The 15,670-nt window shown below is 28.6% G+C and overlaps 1 protein-coding gene and 1 long non-coding RNA gene across 2 annotated transcripts in view; one reads left to right on the top strand and one right to left on the bottom strand.

Moving 5' to 3' along the window:
• The window catches only part of LOC107457208 (calcium release-activated calcium channel protein 1), an 11,989-nt gene extending 5,664 nt beyond the window's left edge, over nucleotides 1–6,325 (top strand). Inside the window, exon 2 of the mRNA XM_016075310.3 lies at nucleotides 4,679–6,325. Coding sequence (XP_015930796.1) covers nucleotides 4,679–5,176 — 498 coding nt within the window. The 3' untranslated portion in view covers nucleotides 5,177–6,325. The remainder of the gene's footprint in view (nucleotides 1–4,678) is intronic.
• Nucleotides 6,326–11,901: 5,576 nt separating this feature from the next.
• The window catches only part of LOC139426605 (uncharacterized), a 207,800-nt gene continuing 204,031 nt past the window's right edge, over nucleotides 11,902–15,670 (bottom strand). Inside the window, exons 2-3 of the long non-coding RNA XR_011637829.1 lie at nucleotides 14,843–14,910; nucleotides 11,902–11,958 (exon numbers count right to left, since the gene is read on the bottom strand). This is a non-coding gene — a long non-coding RNA (uncharacterized lncRNA). The remainder of the gene's footprint in view (nucleotides 11,959–14,842; nucleotides 14,911–15,670) is intronic.

The following is a 15,670-nucleotide window of genomic DNA, read 5'->3' as shown; positions in this document are numbered from 1 at the left end:
ATCGCACATTAGTCGCTCATAAGTGTCTCACTTGCCCCAACTTACAGCCTGTCTCTTTTACTTGGAGCCCACATGAATCAACTTGACACCCAACCTTCTAACTACTACCATACCTAGCTAGGCTATGTCACCAATTTCCGATCAACTGAAGAATAATAAGATAATAGTCGGACATCGCATAACCGAAGAATTGTGAAAGATATAATCAGAGCAGATAATGTGGGCAAAATGACTGCTATTATTTAGCAAAGTGTTATGGTGATGAACTGTTTTAATGATTGTGATTAAATCATCTTTGATACAAATTTTTACTCATGAGCCATCTTGTGAGGCTGAGATGTATCGATTAACGTGTGAGTTTGGTAGATAGTTAAGGGAAAGTTAGTTAATAAGTGTTAATGTTTAAAAAGACAAAAGAAAAAGAAACTTTTTTTTTTCTCTTTGACTGGTTGTATATTAATTTTCCGCCAATTAAAAAAAAAAAATAACCAAAGAATTGTTAAAGATATAATCAGAGCAGATAATGTAGACAAAATGACTGCTATTATTCAGCAAAGTGTTATGGTGATGAACTGTTTTAATTATTGTGATTAAATCATATTTGATACAAATTTTTACTCATGAGCCATCTTGTGAGACTGAGATGTATCGATTAACGTGTGAGTTTGGTAGATAGTTAAGGGAAAGTTAGTTAATAAGTGTTAATGTTTAAAAAGACAGAAGAAAAATAAACTTTTTTTTTTCTCCTTGACTGGTTGTATATTAATTTTTTGCCAATTAAAAAAAAAAAAAAAAAAAATCAGGACATCACGGACCAATATTTGAGTTGTAAATAAATATTTTAATTTCTTCTTATATTTTGAATATGTTTCATAATTTGGCTAGCAGCTGGGTTGTGTGTTAGCAAATTTCCCTTTTTAGATCTAAAAATCCCTTCACGCGAACGTCAATTCCCTAATAAGCTGTAAATGGCTGTGAATGAATGACGCCACGAGACGAGAACTTTTCAGTGTATGCCAGATGACGCTGTTTTTCAAGCGCATGGTAGTCAGCTAAATTTTTCCCCCTTTTAGGAACTTAGGCCTGATGGCCTTCATTGCCGATAGATCCATTTTTCCGATAAGTACACCATTTCAATTCTAACTTTGAATTTTAAAAGTTGTTTTTTATTTAGTGATGCATGTTTTTTGGTTTTAGAGTATTTAATATGTGAAGCAATGTAGTCACCTAAGATTAATTTAAATCATATTCATAAACTAATAATTACACACTCATTTACTTAGTATGTGCGTGATAAGTTTTCACTCTAAAAATCCCAGCCAAATTTTTATTGAGTAAATTAATAATTGTTTTCCCTAAAATATGCTAACTGTCAAATTTGCTTAAAATTGTCTTTTTTGTAAGGTAGGTGCAATACTGAATTTTAGAAGATTCTAATGTTATTCTAATTATTGATTTAAGTGTAAGAATTGTATTCTGTTTCAATTGTCGTCAAGATTTTATTTTAATACATTTTTGTTTATAATTCAGGGATGAGATTTTTCCGCTTTTTAGCGGATTTCCGCTTTTTTCGCTTTTATCTCTTGAATTTCAGCTTTTTTTTTTTTTATCAAAAATTCAGATTTTCTAAAAATTTCAAATTTTTTAATAAATATTCCGCTTTTTCAGAAAATTTACCGATTTTCGAAAAGAAACAGAAAATTTAAACTACATAGCTACAAATCCTTCCTCATTTTTACTTATTTTAGCTATTTTCTCCCCTTTTACATGAAGCAAATGAGATTTTCCGCATTTTTACCCGCCCGCCAGATAGCTCCGATTTTCGTAGTTCAAACGACGCTGCTTCTGACAAGCCTATTAGAGGTCCCAAGCCTGTAATCTGCTAATATCTCGATTCTTATTCACACGATTTTAATATTTATTTATTATTTTCCTAACGGCAGGCACTGAACTTTAACGTTCTTCACCGAGGATGATTCCAGAAATGTTACTCATTTAACGTTATCCAGTGGGCACCTGTGAACCTAAGTCACGGAGGCGAGCAACATTACCCACGCCCAGGGCCGGATTAACCTATAGGCACACTAGGCACGTGTCTAGGGCCTATGAAAAACTTGGGAGAAAAAAATTTGTTGACAAAAATAATTTAGCTTTAAAAACAACAAGTGTATTTTGCACAAAATTATGAAGATACAAATAAAAATATAATATTTTTCGGTAATAAATTATTTTGCAGAATCTTATGATCTAGTATATTACTTTTTTGGATTCAACAAAATCTTGTATTATGCTGTTGAATTCCAAACTACGCAAAATGTCGTATTCAATAGACATAAGTGCGAGCGATGCCAAACGATCTTGATTCATTTTTGAATGCACATAATTTTTTATCATATATTTTGAAAAGAGGGGAGGAGTGGGGGAAGGAGGGGATGGCCCCAAAACGGCTATGCCTAGGGCCTACGAAAAGTATAATCCGGCTCTGCCCACGCCACACTGCCACATACCCGTTTTACAGAGTGGGCCACATTCACACAATAGAGAACAAAACACAGAGTGAAACATCCATGCCCTGCCCCGGATTCGAACCAGCAGCCAAAGGCTTTGCAGTCAGGCACTCTAATTACTCGACCATCGGCTGACACGATTTTAATATCAAATATAGCTTTTCAGATTTGCGTGATTTAAAAGTTGTATGTTGCGATTCTTATTCACGTGATTTGAATATTGTACGTTGCGATTTTTATTTACGAGATTTAAAAATCTGATATTGTGATTCGTATTTACACCTTTCTAAGACCGATTCGTATTCATGCGTGTTTAAAATTCAATGTCTTGATTTGCACATGTGATTATAATATCAAACATTAATTTTCGTATTTATACGTGATTTAAAAATAAGACATTAAAATTCGCATTCACGCATTCTAAAAGTTATGCATCATAATTCTTATTTATGCTATTTAAAAATTATTCATCATGATTCGTAATAACGCGATCTAAAAATTATGATCGTGATTTGTATTTACACGTTTTGAAAATTCTATATCCCAGTTTGTATTTTCTCATTTTCAAAATCATATATCTAGTTTCATGTTCATGTGATTTCAAAATCCATAATTGTTATTCATCTTCACGCAATTTTAAGATCAACTATCGCGATTCTTGTAAGAAGTAAAATTTAAAAAAAAATTAGTTACTATAAAGGTGACTGTTTTTCTAACGACGATTATTAGTATATGTAGGATTTACAGCATCTGAGAAACTGGAAGGGAATATATTCAAAACTTACATTCTGGGCTTGCAAGGAAGAAAAAGTAGGATTTGTCACAAGATGTTTGAAGATGGACTAACGACTAAATATAGCAAACGTAAAAGATATAGCAAACAAAAGCAATCACATAAAAAGGGATTTAATTTTAAAAAAAATTGGGGGAAAAAGAGTTAATTCATCATCAAAATTTTATTTATAATTGCTGTTATTTATGCTATAAAATGCAAAATTCTTATCAAATAAGAAACAATTATCTAAACAGTTGCTGATTGTCATGTAATTTTTCAAACTAAAATAGCAATTTTTGTATGTTAAGGAGTTACTATATATTTCTACTTCACTGTTATTGATATGTTTCAGAGGGCTCTAGTTAGATTAGACTATAATATGAACATAATGATTCGGTCCATTGTTAAAGTTTTTTTTCCCAATATAATTTAAAAAGTAATATTACTGATATATTTGCTATAAATCACATAACAGTATTTATTAAAAGAAATGAAATATTAATGTATATTCTCAGTAGTTTTAATTTGCTAAACCAGGTAGTTTTTCAAGTAATAATTGTCTCTTATGTGAACTGAGGAAAAATATAATTTCCAGCTTTATTTTTTCAATTCGTAATTTTTATTTTCACTAAATGTTAAGTATCAATGTAATCATTTATATAATAATAGATTAGTACACAATTGCATGCCAACACATTATTTATTATCTTAAACTGTCTGGAATTTATTATTAAAGGGTTGCGCTTGCGTAAAATTTACTAGTGTAGAAATTCAGCTTTTTGCCTTTTGGCTAATCTCATCCCTGATAATTCTAATTGTCGTTCATTATTTGATTGTGCTTTATACCATTTTCTTAACTATTTATGAACCAGAAATATGATAATGCACATGCAGTCCAGTATCTTGAAGATAATGTATAATCCCTCTGAATAACTAATTAATTAATTAAACTAAAGGAATTAAACATTAGCTTTCTAATGTTAAATCAAAATTTATTATACACAAACACAAAGTTAATTTCGTTAATTTTGCATAATTAATCACAACGCAATTCTTACTTTTAGTGATTTGTTGATCAGATTTCCATATGGTCTTCTTATATATCATTATTTTATAAAATGATTAATGCTAATGTAAGAATATCCCAAAATATTTGTTAGTTAAAATTGAAACTTAAATTAAAACTACAAAAATCCAAAATATAATAGTTGCTAAAAAAATTAGAAAATTTGTATGTTGTGGCTTTCTTACATAAGAAAGAAAGAAGTATGTGATATGCTTATTTTTAGTGAGAAGGGATGAGGGGCAGTAAAAAAATTGCCAAAAATATGTTTCTGTAATATTTGAAGGTCTCCTAATTATTAAAATTGTTTAATGGTAAAATTATCTGTTTTAGGTGGCCATGGTTGAAATCCAACTCAGCAAAGAAGTACCGGAGGAACTGCTAATTACATTTTGTGTTTGCACTACCCTTTTAGTTGCGGTTCACATGCTGGCTCTGTTGATATCTACCTGCATTTTACCTCATATTGAAGCTGTAACAAGTATGCCCTGTTCTATATCTGAATCACCCCATGAGAAGTTACACTGGTACATAGAAACTGCATGGGCATTTTCTACAGTGTTTGGAATATTGTTGTTTCTCTTGGAAATTGCTATTTTATGTTGGGTGAAATTTTATGAATACAGTTTTACGGCTGCCTGGTGCACTACCATTGTTTTGTTTCCTGTTGTCCTTATTTTGCTTGCTTTTGCCATACATTTTTATCGCACGTTAGTCGCTCATAAGTTTGAACTCTCAAAGCATGGACTTAGAGAATTGGAATCTTTAGCCAATCGACTTCATGGTGATAGCTTAGACAGGAACTCGGAACATTCTGTTCTTGCTGTCTAAGTTAATATGACTTGAGTTAGTTTTCTGTTACATGTTATTAACATTATTCTTATTGTGATAGATATAATTAGATGTTATTTTACATGTTATTTTTACTGGTTTGTTAATTTAATACTTATAATTTAATATTTAAAGTTTTATAATTCTTTTTTTTGCATTAAATGACTGCTATTCTATATAACTAGTAAGACTTATAGAAATGTAAAATCAGTGATCTGCACAGTGGCTATTTCCATCATTAGTTGAATTTATATCTAAGTAATAACAACATCAACAAGAAAACAGATTTATTAATCTGATGTTCTAATTTGTGTAGTATTTAAAAAAGAAAAAAACCATATTTATGATAATAATAATTTAAATTGTTGTTATTCGTTATTAATAAATTTTTTGGCAGTGTGTACTTTTACATGAGAACTATGCATTTTGTGGATTGAATTACAAGTTTCAAATCAAAATTTCTGATCTGACTCTTTTGTGATCTGATCAGTGGCTGTTTCCATCATTAATTTAATATATAACTAAGTTATAACAACAACAGCAAGAACACAGATTTATTATTTATTAATCTGACATTCTTGTTTGTGTAGTATTTAGAAAAGAAAAAAAGCGTATTTTCCATATTTATCCTAATAATAATTAAAATTGTTGTTATTCATTAATTGAGAAATCTTTTGGCAGTGCGACTTTTACACAAGAACTATACATTTTGTCAATTGAATTACAAGTTTCAAATCAGAATTTGACAGAATCACAGGGAATAAGATTCTTAAATAATATTTTCGATTATTTTTCTTACAGTATTATAATTTGTTCAATATTATATTATTGTAAGAAACAAGAACACTAATAAATGACGAGACATCCTCCGGCCTGTTGTTATCCTTCTATTATTCAGTATATATATAAGCTAAAGCCACATAAATATAACTGACATAACGAATAAATATTTTAATTATCCCTATTTTCTTAAAAGTGATATTTCTGTCATGAGTAAGAATTTAATTTTATGATTAAAAATTAGTAAATGAATTAAATTGGTTTAATTTTATTGTATTATTCATTACTTTAGGACTAAATATCAGAATATTGCTGACTGAAATTGTAAACATTTATTGTAATAAACTATCTTTTTTAGCATGCATCAAACCATTTATTACATATAATTTAAGCTTTAAAAAAAAAAAAAATTGAACCATGCATAATATATTAAAATATTTCTCAAAGCTTCTTTATTAATCAATTATTTAATTATATATGTATTAGAAGATGAGATTTTTTTAAAGAAATTTTTTTTCTTTATTTTAACACTTTTATTTCTAAAGAATCTATTTTTTTTTACTGTCTAAATTTTTACTATGGAACTAGGCTTCTCTTTTTAGAATTATTGTTCAGGGTTTAGTAAGAATTTATTTAAAAAATTATTTGTTCAGGATATAGTAAGAATTTATTTAAGAAATTATGAACAAATATTTTATAACTTTTTTTTCTTAACATATTTTTTCTGATTACAAAGGCTATTAAATTTTAGAATGACAATCAAACAACCCATGATTCTTAACCAATAATTTACTAAAAATTTAATTCATGCTGTAAGACATTTGTGTTCTGAAGCCAGTGATGCATTATGATTTTTATCTCTAAATAGCCTCTTTATGTAGGCTATCTAAACATGCCTCTCCATCTTTATCAGGCTTATTGATTATAGACTAAATAATAGCCTTTCTATGTTGTCAATGCAAATTAAATTAATCTCAGGTAAGAAAATTTTTTTTTTCCGAGCTCTACTTCTAAACCTGTGAGATAATAAAGGAAAAGGAATTGACTGTGATAATATATTTTAGAAAAATGCTGTAGTGTATAGGGTTGGCAAGGTTTAGGACAGAATGGAATAATCCACAGTTTAAACCGTCCTGTCCAAAACTCCTTTGTCCAAAACTGTCTTAAACTGTCCAAAACACTTTTACTCAAATTATGTCTAAATTTTATCTGAACAAATATTTAAGAGGTAAAATAAACATAGAACGAATAACATATTGATAATTAAATATACTGGAGAATATTTGTTTTTAAAAGTATAATGTTTTATTANAAACCAGTTTAGGACGTCCAAAACCCCAACCCTGCAGGATAAAACTTAATTACTATCAATTGTTAGTTGAACACCATTTAAAAATATTCTTATAATATGTATTAAAATATTGTACATGTATATTGAACACATACAATATTTAGATTTTGAGATAAAATTTTTCTAAATATAATAAGTCTTGAATATATATATATATATTTTTTTGCTTTCTCTATAATAGTGTTTCTCAATGAGATTAAAATAAATATATCTAATATAGAATTAGTTATAGGAGAGCAACTTGATTGTTTAGAGATAGAGATAATTGTTTTAGTTTAAATAAGGAGTTGTTACTTCTGTGTTAAATTTTCTTTTTTTTCTTCTTTTAATATGAAAAATAATGTACTGTTCTAAGGGAGGAAATGCCAGTTTATAAAGCAGGTAATTAATCAAATTTGATATTTAAATATTAGAAATTTAACATTGCACAGTTTTTAATTAATTAATTTATTTTAAATTTATGCGGACTTTAAATTATAATGTATCCGAATCTATTTTTTAGCAACGCTTTAATTTTATATTGATAATGTCTTTATTTTACATTTAAATAATTTCTTTGTATATAAAAAATAGGTATTTTTTGAAAAAGGTAGAGGGAATTTCATTTATTAACAACTTTTGCATTTCACTCATGCTATTTATTTTTTCACTTTTATGACTTACAGTAAGACCTTGATTATCCGAGCTAAATGGGACCGCTAGTACCTCGGATATCGGAAATCTCGATTAATAGAAACCATGTATAAAAACCTTTCCTGCTTGCAAATTTAACTACTTTTAAAGTAAAAAACAATAGAACGTTTTTTAAATGATAAAAATAAACATATATGAACTTATGTTTCACAGCTAAAAAGATTTAAAAAGGAAATCAACTCTAGTAGTAAATGTTAAAAAGTAAAATGGAATTTTTTTTAACATATATATATATATTAATTAAACTAAATTAATGATTACGATGAATAATTTAATGAAACGTGGATGTTTTATTAGAATTATGTTAAATTCTTTATTCAGTTATTATGTTTTACAGCCAAAAAGAGAAATAAAAGGGCGAATATTGATATCGCCATGAGTGACCAACTGTATTATGATGAATGGAGGGCTAGACCTCGTAGTCTGGCTCAAAAATACATTGTTGAGGAAGGTTTCCCTGTTGATGATAGCTTTAAACTGGAGGTTCAACTTGGTTATGAGTGGAGGGTTTGTGAATTAATACGATTCCACAGTCTTCCAAACATGTATATTTTGCTCAAATCTTCTGAAAACACGTCAGAACCTGAACCAATCCCAAAAAATATTCTGACTCGCGAAGCTTTCATGCCGGATGAGGAATCGAATTGTGGATATATATATATACATAAATTGATTGAATAGTTTCTGGTAAATGAAATTAAGTTTAGTTTTTTTTATTTTTAAATTTTATTTATATATCATTTTCTTGTGAATGCTACAAAACTAATATTGTTATAAAATATGTTTTGCTGGTATTTATTTAAAAATTGTAATGGTTTGCTTTAAAAAATGTTTAAACTCTTTTTGTGCATATAGTATGGTATAGACATCAATTTAATAGCTTTATTTATTTTCTGAATAGATTTTCATTTCATCGGCTTTATTTATTTTCTCTAAAACCTATTTTAAAATATAGTTTATTTACCTCAATTTAAACCACTGTTCTTTATGAGTTTGTGTTTAATAGAACATATTTACTATTTCTAAAGAAGTTTTATGTTTAAAATAGTATTTTGGCTTAATGTTCATTTTATGTTAAACAACATAGCTAAGCTCTAAAAGTTAATTTAAAATATTTGTTTAATTTGTTTGTATATGTGTAAAAATGAATTTCATTCTCGTAGAGTTCATTTATATGTTCAAAAAATTGTTTTATAATTTTTTTTAGTTTATTTATATTAGTTTAAAATGTCATTCTTTATAGATTTGTCTTCAACTAACAGCAGTGATTTGTTCAAATATTTTTAGCGTAAATAATCTTTTGCTTAATTGACTATACAGGGCCAAAAATATATAAAGATTTAAATTCATTGTTTTTTTAATTTCATTAATGAGTAAAAGTATCCATTAATGATGGTTTTTTAAATATAAAATCTTAACTATATTATTTTAAGAACCATAAATTTTTTCTTCAAGTAATTTAAAATGAAGTAAATGAATAATATATATACCAGTGATTCCATTTATGAGTTATAAAGCATTAAACAGGGCTCGAAAAACTGCCCGTCCTCAGCGGTCAAAAGGTTCTCTCGGACAACAAATTTCTCGAATCCGACGTCCGCACGGACGGCCATTTAATGATATATATATATATATATATATATATAAATGTTTAAAGACTTAAATTCTTAAACTGTCAATGCATTTATTTCGATTTTATTACCTTTTCCATTTCAGCACTGACTGATTTTAAGTGCTATTTATTCTTATTTTAAAATTGCATTCATTGATTTCATGTGTAAAAATGTTTAATTTTAACTAAATTGCTAAACAAGAATCTTTTATTTTAATCTGACTTTAAAATGTAATTTTTTCATCATATGCTGTAAGAAAATTATTTGTAAAATAAAAATGAAAGGAAGATTTTTATTAGCGTTATTTAAAAGTGTCAAATTTTATTTTTAATGTGTACTTAAATAATGCCATTTTTTGTAATATACTGTAAGTAAATGTTTTGTATAATTAAAATAATTAGATTATTTTCATTCTAAATCTTGTTTACATAATATTTAAAATTATAATCTTTTCTTTTTAAAGTAACTTTAAATAGATAGTGTTAATTTTTATTGTCATATGTTGTTTTAACGTGTTCTCTTTTATTCTCTAATAAATTTAGCCTCGTGATTTATACAGTAAATGAAATTTCTCTCTAGCATTTTTTGTTGTCATATGTTTCAAAGTGTAGTCTTTTAGTCTCTGTTAAATTTAGGAAATTTCTCTTTTTAGCATTTTCTAATGTCATATTTTGTTTCAAAGTGTTGTCTTTTATTCTTTTGTAAATTTAAATCCATGATTTAAACAGTAAATGAAATTTCTCTCTTTAGCATTTTTAGAGATTATAAGAGTAAAGTAATATTTCACTTAACTTAAATGTTTGAGAAAAATAATTTTTCAAGCACCATATTTGAAAAAATTAGAGCAATTCAAATTATGCACTTATTTTGTTACAAATACTATATATGTATATTGTATAAACTGCGAATATTTTTAAAAAATTACATGAAGTATATATTTTTTAAAGTGGTATTATTTATGAATGTTGTGATATGATGTATATTTTATAATTATAAAATAAAAATTAGAATAAAAAAATCCTAGATTTTTTTTAATTTTTTATTTTTTCCTATTCAGTGTTGCATAAAGTGTCTAGTCATTGTATATATCCCCTAAAATCAACTGGCAAAGTATGTAATGATTAAAACTTTGCACATTGTCTAAAAATTTTATAGAATGACTAATGAAAAGACATTCAATAGAATGACTAAACAACGTTCGTATATATTATGTCTCATATTTTATGCATAAAAAATTTCGGTCAGAATATGAAGAGTGTATAATAACTTTATGTCATACTTTGCCATGAAATGCTAGATTCCGGTAAATCATAACATGGACGGTAACATAAATGTACCAATGATTATTTATATCACTGGTGAGCAAATTTTTTGTTGCATCTATATAACTACTTGATTTTCAGGTGTGGGGATTTCAAATTTGAAATATATTTTGTTTCAAACACAACAAATTTGTTTTTCAGAATAGTATTTTTTGTTTAGTTTTTGTCTGAATGTAAAAGTTTATGAAGAACATATAGGTTTATGCACATCTACATACATGTGTCAGTTCTTTTGAAAGTAACACTAAGATAAAAAAAAAAAAGTATGACGTTAATATATCGCATCATAAACTGAAATGCATTATTGCCTTTTTCCTACTATGCCTTGCATTCTAGAGAAGTGGGTGCACTTAATAGTCACTCTGTAACACTTTAGTGTATTTAAAAAAATCCTGGTTTGTACTTTTATTCAATTACATAAAAACTGTAGCTTATAGAGAAAAACTGATTGAAAATTAAAAATCAGTGATGTGAAAGTACTTAAAATCTCATGCAAGTAGAAAGCAAAGATTTTCAATAATGTTATACTATAATGTCGGCCCTAGAATCTATGTTAAGAATGAAGTAACAAAATAAATTATGCTCATAGAAATTCAAAATAATCAACCAATCACTATTGAGGCAAATAAGAGCGTAGATAGGATCAAAAGAATTTAAAAATATTTAGAAGAGTAAGCTAAAAGCTGGTTCTTAGCTGAACTATTTCAGAACATGTACTATTGAATCACACACTAATCAAATAAGGAGAAAAACATCCTACTGTGTGCTAAGGCTATTTTTATTTAATCGCGAAATGTTCCAAAAATAAAATCATAAAATTTTTTATTCAACTTAGTTTTTTATTGAACATACGCAAAGAAAATCATGTGTGTTGTCAAAACATATGACAAGTGGTTGATTTACAATCAAATAATTTGCTTGAATAAATATAATAATGAAGATGTTTTTGTACGTTATTTTTCATTGGTAGATGTTGTTTTGCAATAATGAAATCTTTTTAGAAATTTTGATTACTATCTAAATCTGAAATAAAATGGAGCAAAAAAAAGTTATTTGCAAAAGACAATATTTATGATGCAGTTTACAAACTGAAAACTGTTTGTGAGAAATTATATGTAAATAAAATTTTGTCGTGCCCTTTCCACTTTCATTGTAAGAGAATATTTTTTGTCCTGGTTACAAAAATCAGAGAAATTCCATAAAAATCGTCCAAGATCGTGGAAATTTTTTTCTTAGTGTTTGTGGCCAAATTTTTATGTTTCTTAATGTTGTTTTTATCCTCGGACTGGACAAGGTTGACTCATCCTTACAGTGGGTCGATAAAATTAATACCAAGCATGCTCGAGGACTTAGTACTGGGAGTTCCGCAGACTAGCCTACGGGATCATTTGCTCCTACATTCCAAAGCACAAGGTCAAGAAAACTGGGATGGACACAGTAGGTCCGGGCATATAATTGGCTATGTTGAATGTCTTGTCAATATATAATCATATTCTACTGAAACAAAAGTTTAATTTATTATATTTTCCAAAATGGATATTTTGCGTTTTCATTGAATTCCAAGCGGATACCGTTTTGTGCCGACCAAGTGTATGGACTGGAGCACAGCTTAAACGATTTTGATCATCGTCAGTAAAAAATATTTAACGCGAAATGTTCCAAAAAGTGGAACATCGTTAAAAACGCAGTGAAAAAATTTAGTTAAATTTTTTAAAATTATTTTATTGTTTTAGTCTCGCTAATGGAGTAATCGTTAAAACACGGTTCCCAGCAGATCACCGAAGTCAAGCATCACTGGCTGCGGTCAGTGTGTGGGTGAGTGACTACGTAGGGACCGAGGGTGTGCGATATTGGTCCTTGTGAAACTGTTCTACCGTAAAGTGCTCGACTTCACGTGCAGGTCGTCGGGCTACCGAAACGGGGGGTGCCATCCCCTTTGCAGAGGATCAAAATTGTGATGGCATGTCTTCGGATCATCCTCAGGGATGTTTCCCAGTCCGTCGCCAGTAGCCCTTTGTGCAGCTCTAGTGCGACGTAAATGAACTACAGCATCAACAACAAATTTTATTGTCTTCAGGCGAAGAATATAGAAGGTAGGTAAGTACTTTATTTGACGCCGTACTAGAGCTTCACAATGGGTTATGGGCGACGGTCTGGGAAACATCCATGTGGATGATCCGAAGACATGCCATCACAATTTTGATCCTCAGCAGAGGGGATGGCTCCCCTGCTTCGGTAGCTCAACGACCTGCACACAAAGTCGAGCATTTTACGGTAGAACAGTTAAGCGAGGATCGATACCGCGCCCCCTTGGTGCCTACGCTGGCTGATCAAAGTGATCATCCACTCGTTTACTGACCGCACCCAGTAATGCTTTACTTCGGTCTTCTACTGGGAACCTTGTGTATACGACCAGTCCACTGCGGAACGAATAAAAGGATATATATTCGTATTCTTCTCTTCCCCATAATATTCTTTGCTTTAGGTGTTTATTAATAGTGTATTTATCAAATTCCAAGTTGTTTCGATTAACTTCTTTCTTAATTCGGCATTTAAATGGTTAATTTTTGTCATTGAAAGGTTTGAGAAGGGATTCTTACGGCTTGGGATTACGATGAATTCGTATAAAAAGCAATCATTATAATTTAAATCTAATCTCATTATAATTTAAATTTGATTATTATAATTTAAATCTAACCATTGTAATCTTAAAGTTGTTTTTAGAAACTCTTCTGCCAAGAAAGAGAGAGAGAAAAAGGTTTGAGTGCTTTTAACTTAGACCAAAACCTAAATCTTTAACTTTATATAGGGTAACAAAAAAATTAATAATTCTCAAAATTTTATCTATGCATCTACATTATTCATTTCTACATTATTTTTTTAAGCTTCTGACCTGGAGACAAACAATCCAGAGAGTAAAAAAAGGACTACTCTGGACTGAATTTCAAGGATCGAATCTTCACATTCTAGGACTTAATCTTAATGGTTCGAGGGATGACCTCAAATATGCTAATTAATTAGTGCTGGCGGTATTTTAAAATACGAAATCAGACGCAAACGTATTTGTCGGAATGAACGTACCACTTTTTTTCCAGTGGAGGCAACCGCACTTGGGGGAAGTATGGTCCCAATAGTTTGGTCAAACATGATAGAGGTGATTAGGCGATGGATGGGGGAGAAACATTTTGCATTTAAGTAGTGGTACTGAAGAAGGAGAATTTTTATTACCTTTGTGATAAATTAACTACCACTATAAATATTTTGAAACACAGCAATAACCCTTGCATTTTGAGTGATTCTAAATATTTAGAAAAAAAAAAATAAGTCGCCTATTTGGCGATATTTATTCCGAATTAATGAAAATCAATGAATTGCTCTTAATTCTTTTGTGAGACGAAACATTTTAGTGAAGTAATTTTTTTTAAATATTTTAATGTTCGATCACAAAAGTTTTTTGGTGGAGAAAAATTCCTTACGAAAAATCTTAAAAAAAAAAAAANAAAAAAAAAAAAAAAAAAAAATGTCGAGAATTCTTGAAAATACAAAATAAAAAATAATTTAAGCTAGATCAGTACTTTCAGTTTGCTGCAGATTCATGGAACGAGTATAAAATTCATTATTTTAATTTGTTAATTATAAAATATATAATCCGAACATCAAAGTGTGAACTACAATTTTGAAAAAGGCTTTTCCAAGTATTTTACGTTGTAAAAAAATCATTCGTTTCATACTTTGACGTTGGATCCTGCAATTTTCGCAAGAAAGGAACCGAAATGATATATGAATAATCCGATGTATGAACCGAAATGATGTATACCAAATAAGGGGCTGAAATTTCTTATTTTTTAACGATAAATGTTTTTTTTTTCAGGAAATGATCAATAAAATAAATGTGCAGATTTCCTACCTTTATTGTTCATTCAAATAATAAGATTTCATTTTTTTCAGTAGTTCTTCTGGATATCGGAGAGTGCACTGTAAAAAATATTTATTAAGTTATAAAATGTTTAATTGATAATGATGGCGTTTAATATTTTTGATATAAAAATAGTGTAATAATTTTATTTTTTATATATTCAGTATAATATCTATGGTGAAATGCGAAGAAATTTTTCCCGCATCAATTGCGAGTGAGAATAGTTTTGGTTAATAAGGTTTTGCGAACCTTTGTCGGCCAAGCAAAATAAAAAGGCCTCAGTTTAAGTGCTTTACACTTGAAGAAAAACGATGATTTCAAACAATATATGTCATTTTGCCGTGTAGAATTATTTGGGTTTTAGAAAGGGCAAGGAACTTGAATATTTTAAAAGTTATTAAACCTTTCTAAAAGAAATATCGGCATAATTTTTTAGAATTTATTGTAAAAAAATTACTTTTGTTAGTTCTTAATTTAATTATTATCAATAAATACTCTTATTGCTCTGTTTCCAAAAATATATTTTTATTTTTTTCCTCAACCCTAGATTATCGAAACGGTTTCAAACATCGCTCAAATTATTGTAACCCAAAACATTTCTTGACCCTTTTTGTTTTTTACTCTATCAATATTTAAATTCACTGAAATAAAAATGTTCGTCATAAATTTTCCACTGAGAGATATGCATTTCAACTTTGAAGAACTGAAAAAAATAATTAAAAAAAATGTATCACATTAAAACCAATGATATATTGAAATCAAATATTGAAATGTATATATTGTTATGACTATGAGTGTTAAGATATATTAACATTTATG

Source organism: Parasteatoda tepidariorum, chromosome 9 (genome assembly GCF_043381705.1).
Source record: "Parasteatoda tepidariorum isolate YZ-2023 chromosome 9, CAS_Ptep_4.0, whole genome shotgun sequence".
NCBI lineage: Eukaryota > Metazoa > Arthropoda > Arachnida > Araneae > Theridiidae > Parasteatoda > Parasteatoda tepidariorum.
This window is presented reverse-complemented; position numbering and strand designations above follow the sequence as displayed.